At 39.0% G+C, this 14,510-nt stretch overlaps 1 protein-coding gene across 1 annotated transcript in view; it reads left to right on the top strand.

The window, feature by feature from the left end:
• The window catches only part of TOP1 (DNA topoisomerase I), a 91,064-nt gene that overhangs the window by 63,060 nt on the left and 13,494 nt on the right, over positions 1 to 14,510 (top strand). Inside the window, exons 9-13 of the mRNA XM_077873167.1 lie at positions 1,845 to 1,960; positions 6,257 to 6,378; positions 7,476 to 7,598; positions 9,475 to 9,662; positions 9,940 to 10,084. Coding sequence (XP_077729293.1) covers positions 1,845 to 1,960; positions 6,257 to 6,378; positions 7,476 to 7,598; positions 9,475 to 9,662; positions 9,940 to 10,084 — 694 coding nt within the window. The remainder of the gene's footprint in view (positions 1 to 1,844; positions 1,961 to 6,256; positions 6,379 to 7,475; positions 7,599 to 9,474; positions 9,663 to 9,939; positions 10,085 to 14,510) is intronic.

Here is a 14,510-nt window from a genome sequence, read left to right on the forward strand (position 1 = left end):
CTTAACCCAAGCACCGCCAGGCATCCTGAGTATTTTTTCAGATGCTAACTATCCATTTGTATATCTTTGGAGGAATGTGTACTCGAGTCCTTTGCTGTTTTTTTAATTGGGTTGCTCTTTGGTAGTTGAGCTGTAGTTCTTCATTCTAGATCTTAATCCTTTATCAGATATATGCTTTGCAAACGTTTTCTCTCATTCGTGGGTTGCCTCCTTACTCTGTTATGTCCTTTGATGTACAGTTGTTGTGGTTTTTTTTTTATGTACAGTTTTTAACTTTGTAGTGCAGTTGATCTTTTTCTTTTGTTGCCTGTGCTTTTTGGTGTCTTATCTAAGAAATCATTGCTAAATGCAAAGTCACAAAGCTTTTGCTCTGTGTCTTTCTTTGAAGAGTTTTATACTTTTTGCTTTTACATTTGGGTCTCTGACCCATTTTGAGTTTAAATTTTTTTATATAGTATAAGGTAAGGGCCCAACTTCATTCTTTTGCATGTGATTATCTAGTTTTCCCAACTCCATTTGTTGAAGAGATTTCTTTGCTCCATTGAATGGTCTTGGGACTCTTGTCAGAAACCATTTCACCATCTATGTTTACTTTGGTTTTATAGTGATGCTTTTATTACAGCGTTTGATATGTGTACTTTTTATTTAATATTTCTGAACTTTAAACATTGGAGTTAGAGATACTGGAGTTAGAAGATGGTAGGAAGTAATAGAGTATGCACAATTAGCTTTCAGAAGGATTCTGTAGAACTTTAGGGCTTTTAATTTTAAGGTAGAAATAGTGGAGATTAAAATCTATGAAGTTTTAAAATATTTTGTATGTAAGACAACTGACTCAAGAAAGAAAATCGTGCTGATGGTGAGAAGGTCTAATTCCAGAAAAAGAAAGACTTAGCCACCTATCAACCAATTGTAGCGCATGATCCTTAATTGGATCCTTACCTATAAAATACATTTTAAATTTAATTGGGAAGTTTTTAATAAGATCTAGGTATTACAATGATACTAATTTTGTTAGATGTGATAGTATTTTAGTTATGTGAGAGGATATCCTTATTTCTATAGAGATGTTTACTGAACTATTTAGAGATGTGGTATCATGTCTGCAATGTACATTGCTGAAATGGTTCAGCAAAAAATTAGGAAACTTAGCATAGTATTAATTGTTGAATGTTAAGTGATGGTTATATAATGTCCCTTTTAAAGTACTTATCTAACATTCGCTTATCAGTGTCTGTTAGATGGCTCTAGGTAACCCTTAAAGTTTAAGTACCTTAAACTCCATATACCCCCACTGAATTATTATTTTCCAGTTTTCTCTGTTCCATCATGTACTTTCTTACAGGATTGTTTTTCCTTGTACCTTCATCTGGCATCTCCACTCCCAGGTGGTCTTTTTCAGTGTTATCAATAGCATAATAATACCTCTGCCATGTATACCATTTTAAAGGTTTTATTTATTTATTCATGAGAGAACACAGAGGCAGAGATATAGGCGGAGGAAGGAGCAGCTCCTTGCAGGGAGCCCAATGTGGGAGTCCGTCCCAGTATTGGAATCATACCCTGAGCCGAAGGCAGACACTCAACTGCTGAGCCACCCAGGCGTCCCTCCCTTGTATCCAGTCTTAGAACTGCACTACTGAACTGTATTTTCCTGTGTTCATATGAGTATTCCATTTTATTTGTTGTGAGTGTTGGCTTTTTCAAAGTGAAGAATACTGGTTATTTTGGTCCAGGCCTTGAATCTGGGGCCCAGAGTTATTCTAGCACACCAGTCAATTGAGCAGGTTAATTATTTGGGCATTTATTAGGTGATCACTAAATGAGGCTCTACTTTTTTAAAGGTGGGAAGAAGAGCGCTATCCTGAAGGCATCAAGTGGAAATTCTTAGAACATAAAGGCCCTGTATTTGCTCCACCATATGAGCCTCTTCCAGAGAGTGTCAAGTTTTACTATGATGGTGAGTTGTTCCAAGGTTGTCTAATTCTTGGCCAAGAAAAGAGTTTGCTTCTATTTAGAAGAATAGAAAATGAGAAAGGATCTTGTGCTATGTAATCCTTTTTGTTTATTTCATTTTGTCGTATTGTCCTTGTGGGATTTGGGAGAGGGTTATCCAGTGTTTACTTCGCTCTTAAAGGCCCATTTGGTGATGAAGAAGTGCCTTGACAAAGAGACTGTTAACATTTTAACTACATGGTCCCAAAAATGTCCGTCTACATAGCTCATAGCACTTGGTCCCCACGTTAAATGTTATTATCTGAACTTCATTTCTGAGGAGCTACTTTGGCAAGATTTATTAGAAAAGCCTTACTCAAATGATAGTATTTTAGCAATATAATGCAAACTGACAAGCCACTCATGATGAGAAGTAGTACTAGTATTTGAAGATTAATTAGTCAGCTATCAGCCTCTAGGTAAGGCTGATAAGTGTCTGTCACTTACTCTATGCAGCACAGTACTATGCCTTTACTCTGTGTGCAGTCAGATTTCGTGGCCTGCTGTGAAGAAGTGCCCTGTCTGGTTCTCTGAAAACACTCAGAATTGTCCATTAACTACCATCAGTATTTTCTGTCCTTGGGTAGAAGAATTTAAGCATCTTTGACATTCTTTCTTTGCAATGTAGCACTATGTAGATGGGAATATTCAGCTGATCTCCCTCATTCCAAGAGTTCTATCCAGAAAGAGCTGGAGCATTTTCCCCCAAATCCTATGTGCTTAAGATTTACCAGGTGGGTCTGGGCTCATTTAATAGATGTGGAATAATATTGGGGGTGCTTCTAAACCAAATGGTCTGCTGACCAAACAGTGAGAAATACTAAATACTGGGCAGGAAGACTGCTGAAAGGCACCAATGGTAAATGCTTAAGAGAATTCTAGTGCATCTCTTTGTCCACCAGCGGTGGTTAAGGCCACAGATACTTTAAAGGTAGTAGTTTATACTGAATGGCTGGGTCTCGCACGTGGGAGGCATGTCAGACTTGGCAAGCTGGAATTCATTTTTTTTTTAAACACTGTTTACTCAGTGTGTCTGTGTTGGACACCAAGACCCAGCAGGGAACTATATTGGCTAATCCCTGTTTGCATGGCCTTAATGACAAATGCTTGCATCAAATATTCTGATTGGTGTTGACTAGAGCACAGGACAGAGTTCTACTATTAGCACTCATTGTTGGTCATTCCTGGAGATGTTTGAATATGACTCCAAAGCCAAACTCCAGTGAGGAGAAAGAGCCCAGAACTTCGAAGAAAGACCATCCTGAAAGTCCATGTATTCTGTAGCTCAAGTCTGGACTTAGCAAAAGGTTTAGGAAGCAGAACGAGTAAAGCCCCCCACTTTGAGGCTCAAAATGATTTGAAGGAAAGCTAGATTCTCTAGTCTTTGGATTTCTCTTTTCTTCTTCCTTCTGCCATCTTCTTCCATCTTCTTCCATCTTCTTCATTTCTCTTTTCTTCTTCTTCTTCTTCTTTAAGATTTTTATTTATTTCGGGGAGGAGGGCAAGGGAGTAGGAGAGAGAGTCCCTAGCAGACTCCATGCTCAGTGTGGAGCCTGACACAGGGCTTGATCTTCCAGCTCTGAGACCATAACCTGGGCCAAAATTAAGAGTTGGATACCTAATCAACTGAGCCACCCAGGCGCCCCTGGGTTTCTCTTTTTAAGATGGGAAGCCAAGCCCTGAATCAGTCATCACTGGTTACTATGGTCTCTTCTTCCATTTTGCCCAGCCCTCCTATTATAGGAACTCCAGCTATATCATTTTCTCAGTTGGGTTTCTCACTGGGATTTCTTCCCTTTGATTGTGTAAACTCCCACTCTGTAGTAAGTCAGGATGTTGTATTTGAATTATTAGTCCAAATTGATACTGTAAGTCCTGCCTACTCTCTAGGGAAGGAGTTCTCGGACTCCTTTGAACCTACCAGGGAGGTGGGGCACAGGTTGGCTGAAGCAGTGACTTGTCTCTGCTGAGAACCTCCAGTTTACAGCTCTGACTCAGCAGTTTCTTCTTCCTGGAGCTCAGCCTTTTCCACAAAGTGCTCCCTTTGCCAGGAACCTTCTAGTCATCCTCCTACCACTCTGCTGCTGGAGAGCTGTCATTTCCTCTTTTGACAGCTCATCTAAAACAGGAGGCATCAGAATTGTTTCCTCTATTGGTACAGAAGAATTCAGTAAAATTGGCCAGAGAGTCTCCATTTTTTGATTTTCAAATATTTATTGATACCAGTTTATGCCAAACAGACCCAAGAACACTTTACAGTCTTTCTTGCCATGTATTTTCTTTCATTTTATTTTTAATGACTTAAATTTTTCCAGAAGCATGTTACAACTTTAGTGGCAACTATAGTTCAGACCTGAGTTGAGGCGATCTTAAGAAGTGCAGGAATCTCTTGAGAGCTAATAACCCTGTCTCCCCAGTGTCTTCTTGCAAAGGCAGAAGCTTAGAGGGGGTTGAAAGGGGAAAGTGGTGCCACCTGTTGGCCTTTTGAGTTACGGATTCCAAGCAGGTTCTTTCTGTCTACCCTAACAATTTCAATTTTGTGCCACAGTTCCCTTCATCCCTGCAGTTAGGGATGATAATTTCCCAACTATCATGAAATGAGATGTCTTCTGAGTTTTGAAATGAATGGATTTCTGGTTAAGTTTTAGTTTTCTATAATGAAAGTGAAAATCCTTGGTGAATTAATGCCTATGTAATAGTAAGGCAGTGGAATGGTACTTTACCTCATTTTAGGAATAGTCAAGTTATTATGCCATGGATTAGTTCCAAATGGTGCTGTATAGTTGCATATTCAAGAAAAAAAATGGAAATTGGCCCTGAGAGTACTATTAAAAATACTCTATCTGAAAAGTAGATTAAACTCCCAAGTACTTTCCTTTATTGCTTTATTACTAATTAAGGTATACACAGAACTCCTAGGGCTCATTCACATTGACTTTACAAGTTAGCAGTTTCTGTTGTGTAACATCAGGATTCTTTTATTTTATTTTATTTTTTATTTATTTATGATAGTCACAGAGAGAGAGAGAGAGGCAGAGACATAGGCAGAGGGAGAAGCAGACTCCATGCACCGGGAGCCCGATGTGGGATTCGATCCTGGGTCTCCAGGATCGTGCCCTGGGCCAAAGGCAGGCGCCAAACTGCTGCGCCACCCAGGGATCCCGACATCAGGATTCTTTTAGAACAGCTTTTACTAACATGTGCACACTACCAAGAACCCCAGTCATCCCTTGTGCTCTGGATAAGTCTTATTTCCCTGAAAGAGGCAACCTCATAGTGCTTGTGTTGTTCAGAGCAGTCATCTCTCAAACTCTAGTATATACATAAGCCACCTGGAGGCCTCTAAAATGCATTTTCTGAATCTGTAGATCCAAGGTTGGGCCTTAGATTCTGCATTTCTTTTTTTCTTTTTTTAAAGATTTATTTATTTGAGAGACAGCATGGGTGGGGAGGGACAGAGGCAGAGAAAGAGGGAGAGAGAATCTTAAGTAGACTCCTCGTTGAGTGTGGACCCCAAGTTGGGGCTCGATCTCATGACCCTGAGATCATGTGACCTGAGCCAAAGCGGACAGTCGGATGCCCAACTGACAACACCATCCAGGTACCCCAGAGATACTGCATTTCTAACAACTCCCACGTGATGCTAAAGCTGCTGGTCTGTGAACCACATTTTTGAGTACAAAAGTTCTAGAAGAAGGTCTTATTTAGATTTTTCATGTGGGATATCTGGGCTTGCCTGCTATGGATATATATTATTTTATTCATATTCCACCCACCTAACTTTAAAGAAGAAAGATGCCTATTTCTTTTCCCCACAATTCCTTTCTTCCACTCCCTGCCCTATCCCTTCCTCCCCTTCTTGAACAGAGGCTGCTTAGCTTAGCAGTGGCAGGAGTCCCTCTGAGGATTTGAGTTTTAAAAACCATTGAAGAGGTGTAAAGGACCCTGCTTGCTGAAAGGAAAAGGAAGAGTGGCTGGGCCTCCCCCAGCTCATCCCTGTCCTGAGCAGGCACCTGGGAACAGTTTACTGGCATAGTCTCCAGAGAATGACCCAGGTAAATATCTGCTAAAGAGAAGGAGAATTTATACAACTAGATATAAATCAGTGTATTGTCTTTGTTGTTATTGTTACCATATGTCACCAGACCTTTGTGTACCTTGGGAAGGTAAACCATTAGTTAGAAGACTTCTCCAGAGCTCAGTATTTATATTCAAAACATAAACTATACAGCTCAATTTTTGAAACTGCTTTTTCCTCTAGGTAAAGTCATGAAGCTGAGCCCCAAAGCAGAAGAAGTAGCTACCTTCTTTGCAAAAATGCTCGACCATGAATATACTACTAAGGAAATATTTAGGAAAAATTTCTTTAAAGACTGGAGAAAGGTATTGTTGCCCATGTATTAATATCCTAGCACCTTGCAGAAATATTAATCAAGTACTCAGTTAATAAACTGTTACTTTACAAAAAGGTCTGTAATGTAAAATTTGAGCTTTCTGAATTTTATTATATGCAAAGTTTTTCTTTTTTCCCTATTCATTCAATATATTATGTAAGGTTTCTATCCAACAAGAATACTTCTGTGTCTTTCCTTCCACACACTTATGGCTGCAGGAGGGAGTTTATTAGGCCAAACAATAAACCTCAGCTCTGCCTGAGCAGAGGAAAGTCTGTCTCTGCAGGACTGCCTGTCCTCTGCTATTGCAAGATATTACATTGTGATGTCCCATTCCCTTTGATTCTTGCTTATTTACTTTTGGTACTTTCTGCTCTTGAAATCGCATTTCCTATATCTGTCTAGGTGATTTTAAACAATCTTATTTTCAATTTGGATTGTGTGGACAGAAGTGAGCTGACGTTTACCTTCTGAATAGTTCTGGAAATAATATTTAATAAGTGAGTAGGTCAGGGATAATGTTTCTTTTCTTTTTTTTAAAAGATTTTATTTATTCGAGAGAGGCAGAGACACAGGCAGAGAGAGAAGCAGGCTCCATGCAGGGAGCCCAATGTGGGACTCGATCCCGGAACCCAGGGATCACGCCCTGAGCCAAAGGCAAGCGCTAAACCGCTGAGCCACCCAGGCATCCCAAGGGATAATGTTTCTAAGAGAGAATGAATATAGAAATATTTCTCTCATTACTAAAGCAAATGATATATATTCATGTTTTTCCAACTGTGGGATGATACATATGCTTGCGGATGTGGCAATGTGTAAGGAGCCCAAGAAATTACATAAGAGTTCTATAACCTTTTTTAAAGGATATATCATGTAAAGCATTTTTTATTTTATTAAGTATTTTATAATAGAACAAAGTAATAAAATTATGTTTTTTTTTTTTTTCAAAGCTCATGAATTTAGATTGCCTACCTCTCTAGACACCTTTGGCTGAAAAAAAAAATACTTTGCTGTAATCACAAAGAAACTTGTGGGATAAACAGCATATTTACCTTTTTCTTCTGTCTTCACCCTTTTCTTAACTAGGAAATGACTAATGAAGAGAAGAATATTATCACCAACCTAAGCAAATGTGATTTTACCCAGATGAGCCAGTATTTCAAAGCCCAGTCAGAAGCTCGGAAACAGATGAGCAAGGAGGAGAAACTGGTACTACAGAATTTCTTAAATCCCTGGAGGATTTTGGAAGTGTTTAATTCATCTAATTTTCTTCTTGGTTCTTAACAATATAGATTTCACTTTAGTAATTTCACATGGTTCTATATTAAAGATATAGGATTCTTGGGATAGTAAAGTTTAAGTTTTCTTAGTTTTTACACAGACCAAAAATTTTGAATAATAGGCATTTTATTTAATGGCTCAGTATAAGAACCTAGTGCTCTTGGAACCTAAGCAGTCAGTAACTACAGTAATACAGTATTTAACTGTGGGCAGACCTGTACAATGGCTCCTGGATATTAGGGTTTTAAGACAGATACTATGATACTGCCCATGTACCTCCCTGTTCTTGATTTATTTTACCCTGGGATCTAGCCATGCTCATCCATCTTCATCTTTACTCCAGAGGAATCTTTCTAGTATCCAGTATCCAGTGGGATGTCATTTTCTTCTAGATTACCAGTGGGCAAACTGTAGCCTGCATACTTTTATTAAAAAGTTCTTTGGAACACAACCGTATCTACTTGTTTACATATCATTTGTGGTTACTTTCATTTGACAGTGGCAGGGTTGAGTAGTTCCAAAAGAGACTGTATAGCCCGCAAGCCTAAAATATTTTCTGTTTAGAAAAGATTTGCCAACCCCAATCTAGAGAAGTCCAGGCTAGAGTTTGTCTTGTCTGCCTGCCTGCCTGCTTGCCTTCCGTCCATCCTAATTGGAGGTCCAGAAGTTAAGGATTTTAAGGAATTTTGAAACTCTTTAGTTTCAGTATTTTAAAGGACTTGTATGTTTATAAGATTTAGGCCACTGTATTTATTATATAATTCATTGTCTGATGGTACCTATTTGACTTGTAGTTTAAAAATTATGACTTACTATAAAAATGATAATTGCATCAGACTTTTCAGTCTCAGTTTAGTCTTCTAAATGTTCCAAATTAGTGAAACTTGGTTTATTCTTTGAGCGGTGTTTTAAAACTTAAAAACCACTTTTGAGCTTTGTTCTTGCAAGTAGTGATCCAAAGCTTAAGGAGGTTTCAGAAGTATCACCTTGTCAGAGCCCTGGCCAAAGACACCTGCTGCCAGGTTCTGAATCTCTTCTCACCCACAAGGCAACAGGACTTAGTTAAGTTGAATTTCTAAGTATAATATGAAGATAGAGTCAACAGAGGGTAAAGGAGGCTCCCAAGTTCCACTCCCACACTTTTGGATCAAGGATCACAAAGTACATAATGTATGTGTACCCGTATACCTAGGAAAGAATCTATGACAGGTATGTTTAAGCTTGAAAGCCCATCTGAAATGACGTTTAACTAAATGTGCCTGGAACCTATTAGAGAACATGGAGATGTTCTTTATGAGGCCTATCATAGATTCTTCCCTGTCTACCATTTTGACACTACTCAACAAAATGTTAATTTTTAAAGTTACTTTTAAAAATACCTAGGTAACATGTTCACACATAAGTTCTTGAAGATTAAAAAAAAAATCAACTTTGGATCTGTAGTCGGGGTCAGTCCTCAAAGGTAGATATTTTGGGGAATTTTATTATATTTAGTTTAAAAACACTTTTAGAAGTTATCCTTATTTGCATTTCTTTCTCTTTAAAAATAATTTATTTATAATTATTATTTTTTAAAGTTTTACTTATTTATCTCTGCACCTAGTGTGGGGCTCAAACTCATGACCCTGGGATCAGGAGTTGTATATGCTCTTCTGACTGAGCCAGCCAGGTTTCTGCATTTGCATTTATTTCTTAATGATTTTTAGACTTTTCTGTACCTCGAACTGTTATCGAGTAAGAGGTAAAATATGAGTGGAAAACAGCAATTTGAGCCCATTTTGAATACTTCCTTTCTGTGTTCCAGAAAATCAAAGAAGAGAATGAAAAATTACTGAAAGAATATGGCTTCTGTGTTATGGATAACCACAGAGAGAGGATTGCCAACTTCAAGATAGAACCTCCTGGGCTTTTCCGTGGCCGTGGCAACCACCCCAAGATGGGCATGCTGAAGAGACGGATCATGCCTGAGGATATCATCATCAACTGTAGCAAGTGAGCACAATTCATTGTTTGGGCCAGAAATCAAGTCAGGGGCTTCCTTTGTTCTTGAGAGTATGTTGCTGGAGGTGTTTTCCCACACTATACAAGACCGTTGGGAACAACATGGTATTTCCATGTACAGATCTCCAAGTATTTTTCAGTTACTGACTGGTAATGAGGAGGAAACATGAAAATACATACTTAGAAGATTTATCCACGTTAGGTCATGAAAGGTGAAAATGTCCCTCACTTCTCATTCTACTGCCCTCCTGCTTTGTTATTTCCACAGAGATGCCAAGGTTCCTTCTCCTCCCACGGGACATAAATGGAAAGAGGTCCGACATGATAATAAGGTTACTTGGCTGGTCTCCTGGACAGAGAACATCCAAGGTTCTATTAAATATATCATGCTGAACCCCAGTTCACGAATCAAGGTAAGGAGTAGCTAAGAGCTGCACCACTTAGTGGGGCTGATCTCTTTTTTATTGAAGTGTAGTATTTTTGGTCTCTAGAATCACTATGACAAATTACAAACTCTCCACATAATAAGGCAAGTATTTTCATGCTTAGCATTATCTGGTGACCTTCCTAAGATGTAGCCATTTTCTGCATCACATTATAATCTGATTCATTTATTAATTCACAAATTTTTACTGAGATTCCACGATGTGCCTGGCACAGTGTGTATTCATGATGCTAATTAGGAATTGTGTTGGTAAACAAAACTGATAACAGTCCCTGTTGCTTACTGTCCAGTGATTAGAATGTGATAAATAATTAAATAAATGTGCGTTAAAATGTGATAAAGAAATAAATGTGTGGTGCCTGGATGGCACAGTCAGTTGAACATCCAACTCTTGGTTTTGGCTCAGGCCGTGGTCTCGGGGTCCTGGGATCAAGGCTCAAGTCCAGTTTTGTGCTCAGCTCAGAGTCGGCTTGGGACTCTCTCCTTCTTCTTAATCTTTTAAAAAAAATTTAGACAATGCAATAAATGTAAATTGGCTTTTACAGCTTTCTTCCACACTTTCTTGGTTCTGAAGAAGGGAATGTAATTGCTTTAAATCCAGAAAGTTATAAAATACAGTCTTAAATGCTTCTAGCTTCCTAAGGTTTCTTCTGGGTAGTTTATACCAGGACTGAATGGGATGATGTATGCGAAAGCACATCATAAACTGTTATATACCTATGTGTTATTTGTTAATGCTCTTATTGAAAGGGAAAAGCTGTCTTGGAAGGGCAGTCAAGTTCTTTAGCCTGCTAGGTATTCCTGCTTGGGAGAGTCCTATGAACTTCCTACCTCAGACATACTATGGGAATGTACATAGCAACCCTAAAGAGAAATGAGCTCAAAAGAAAACAGCCAAAAAAAAAAAAAACAGCCAAGGAATTAGTTCTTTGTAGACTATGTCTGTTAAAAATGCAGGACACTGGGACTAAAGACTTTTTAAATCTTGGTTTATAGGTTATTAAACATCTGTTAAGACATGGAGGCCACAAAAAAAAAAAAAAAAATACATGGAGGCCACACCTTGGAAGGCCTTGTCTTGTCGACACTAAACCACATGTCCTCTAACTTAGTTCTTTGTTCTAATATGAAAAAGACCATCTCTGTATTTTTTTGCCATTCAGTTAGAAATGTCACTTTTTCTAGTTTAGAGTAAGTATAGAATCAAAACCCTTATGTGAAGTCCAGTCATCTAAAGAAATGTTAATTCTTCAGAAATAAATGTAGATAAACAGTGGTCTTAGCTCTCAAAGAACTTCTAGGCTAAGTGGGCAAATTGGGTAAGAATTCAATTGTATTAGAAGAAGGTAAGCATTAAGTGTTTTAGATAAATGTAGCAGTTATTTCCAGCGCTTAGAAGATCCGAAACTTTATGAAGGAAATTAGATTTAATAAGATTATAGTTTGGTCTTTTAAAATTTTTTTTTTTTTAATTTTTTTATTTATTTACTTATGATAGTCACAGAGAGAGAGAGAGGCAGAGACACAGGCAGAGGGAGAAGCAGGCTCCATGCACCGGGAGCCCGATATGGGATTCGATCCCGGGTCTCCAGGATCGCGCCCTGGGCCAAAGGCAGGCGCCAAACCGCTGCGCCACCCAGGGATCCCTATAGTTTGGTCTTAAAAGGGAGTTATTCCAAACAGTGTTGTGTTACTATGAACAGAATGGGAGAAATGTAAAAGGGAGTAACAAAAAGAATTAGCAATTTACATAGCATTGTGAATGTGCTAAAATGTTACTAATGATAAATTTTATGTGTATTTTACACAAATCAGTGATATTAGGTTACTTTTCACATAAGTTGACATTCAGTTATCTTAGCAACCATAGCAGATGTACGAATGCCACTGTTTTATAGATAAATTTGGTCTCTGGGAAGCCAGGAAACTTGCCCACAGTCCAATAGTTAGTAACTGTGACTTAGATCTTTAGCCTTTTGGTGCCTTCTTGTGATATCCTACTGCCAGTTTGTGGACAGCCTTAAGCATCTTGCTAAAGAGACTGGTCCAAGTTCTGCATCTGGAGAGTTATTGAAGGGCTTTGAACAGAGGAGGGTCTTGAACATAAGTTCAAGAAGATTTACAGGCTTTGTACGCAGTCACACCAATAAACAAATTCTTGTAAAAGATGCGAAGATGGGGATCCCTGGATGGCTCAGTGGTTTAATGCCTGCCTTCAGCCCAGGGCATGTCCTGGAGTCCTGGGATCAAGTCCCACATCAGGCTCCCTGCATGGAGCCTGCTTCTCTCTCTGCCTATGTCTCTGTTTCTCTCTCTCCGTGTCTCTCATGAATATATACATAAAATCTTTAAAAATAAATAAATAGAAGATGGAAAGAAAAAGTGCAGGGGTACCATGTGAGAGTATACCAGGGCATTTGATTTTGGCCTCAGGTTCAGGGAAGGCTTTCTGAGGAAATGACATTTACAATAAGACAAGACTGAATGGGATTTATCCATGGAAAAGATAGGGGAATGGGTCTTCCACAGAAAATAGCCTTTTGAAATCCTTGAGGAGAGAAAGTGTTGGGTGGTCTTGAGGCCTGAAAGAAGGGCAGTGCAGTTGAGGTACAATGTGAGCAAGAGAGGGGCATGAGGAGGAAGCTAGAGGGTTTGCAGGCCAAATCTTCAGGCTCTTCCTTAAAGTTGTTTATATTATCCTAAATCCAGTGGGAAGTTACTGGGTTCTAACAAGGGAAATAACCAGATTCGTGTTTTAGAAACCTATGACCTAACTGATCATTCTGAGTGGTAAATTCTGTGGAGGTTGGATTGGATACACACTAGAAGTAGGGATACTAATAGGATGCTGTTGTAGGTCCTCCAAGCAACAGATGGTGACGGCTTGGACAAGATGATGCCAGTGTGGGTGGACTAGAGGTGAACAGATCCAAATACATGTATACTGCAATCTCTTAAACCTGGCATTCAAGCAGATTGTAGGAAAGCCTCCAAGGCTTGAGATCTTTGTTGTTGACAGACCAGGGGGAGGACCTCCAGGGCTAGGAGCCACTAATTTATTCCTGACAATATCCATATAACCCCCATATACTGTAGGAATTTGTGCAGGTTTCTGAATGATGGTTATGGTAGTGAATATAGAAGTCACCGACATGTAGGCCCTGCCTAGAATCTTACACACAGGACAGAGAATCTACTCAGCTGGGTTGGGATCCAGAATCAGACAGATGGTTAAGGGCTTAGGAAGTCATACTTACTATTAAGAGAAAAATCTGATTTCTTCAGCTCTCTGCCGATACTTGACTGTTTCCCCTCAGAACAGTAAGGACTCACTATTTCCACTACTTGTACCTTGTACTACTAGTACAACTACTTTTTTTTTTTTTTTAAATAAGAGTAAGAGGGAGATTGGTGGGGCTAGAGAGGTAAAGGGAGAGGGAGAAAGAAAAGATTTCAAGCAGACTCCTCACTGAGTGAAAAGCATGACAGAGGGCTCAATCCCATGACCCTGAGATCATGACCTGAGCTGAAATCAAGAGTTGGATGCTCAACCAACTGAGCCACCTAGGCATTCCTACCTCATACCTCTTTTGCTTTAAAGTTTTACTTTTTATTTTAAAAGAATCCATCCATAAAATCCTTAATCCTCTCTCTTTCTCTTTTTTTAAAGATTTTATTTATTCATGAGAGAGAGAGAGAGGCAGAGACACAGGCAGAGGGAGAAGCAGGCTCCCTGCAGGGAACCTGACGTGGGACTCGATCTCAGGACCCCAGGATCATGACCTGAGCCAAAGGCAGACACTCAACCACTGAGCCATCCAGGCACCCCCTTAATCCTCTCTTTAGTCAGCAGTTGTCACAATGAGATATTTGATTAATTTCTGTACTCAATACCTTCCCTCTAGGTTTACTTTTCTTGTTAAAACACACCCATTACTATATGTTTAGTGAGGATCTATAGTTGGCAAATTCTCATTTTGTTTCACTGAAAATTTCATTTTCATCCTCATAATCTATCTTTTCTCCAGTAAAGAATATATCATTATGTTTTCTGAAATAGCAGGAAAATGGCAGTTAGCCTTTGGGAACCAGTAGCTTTAGTGAAGCTCTCTGATCCCACGTAAACCATAGATCCAGAGGTTACAAAAGGACTGTTTGTTACGGTACTCACTCCTAAGTCCAACCCACTGTCAAGGTTGGAAACATTATCTAGTCTCATAACCTGTAAAGTAGCCCTTGATAAAAGTGAGGTTCTTCAATCAGTCTTAACTTTATGAACAAAATTTTTCATATTTTCTTTAAATGTAAAGTACAACAGACTTTGTAATCCATTGTTTACATTACATTGTATTCAATCCTATTAAAATATTCTTAGGGCGAAATCCCCATTTCTT

Source organism: Canis aureus, chromosome 26, assembly GCF_053574225.1.
Source record: "Canis aureus isolate CA01 chromosome 26, VMU_Caureus_v.1.0, whole genome shotgun sequence".
Lineage (NCBI taxonomy): Eukaryota > Metazoa > Chordata > Mammalia > Carnivora > Canidae > Canis > Canis aureus.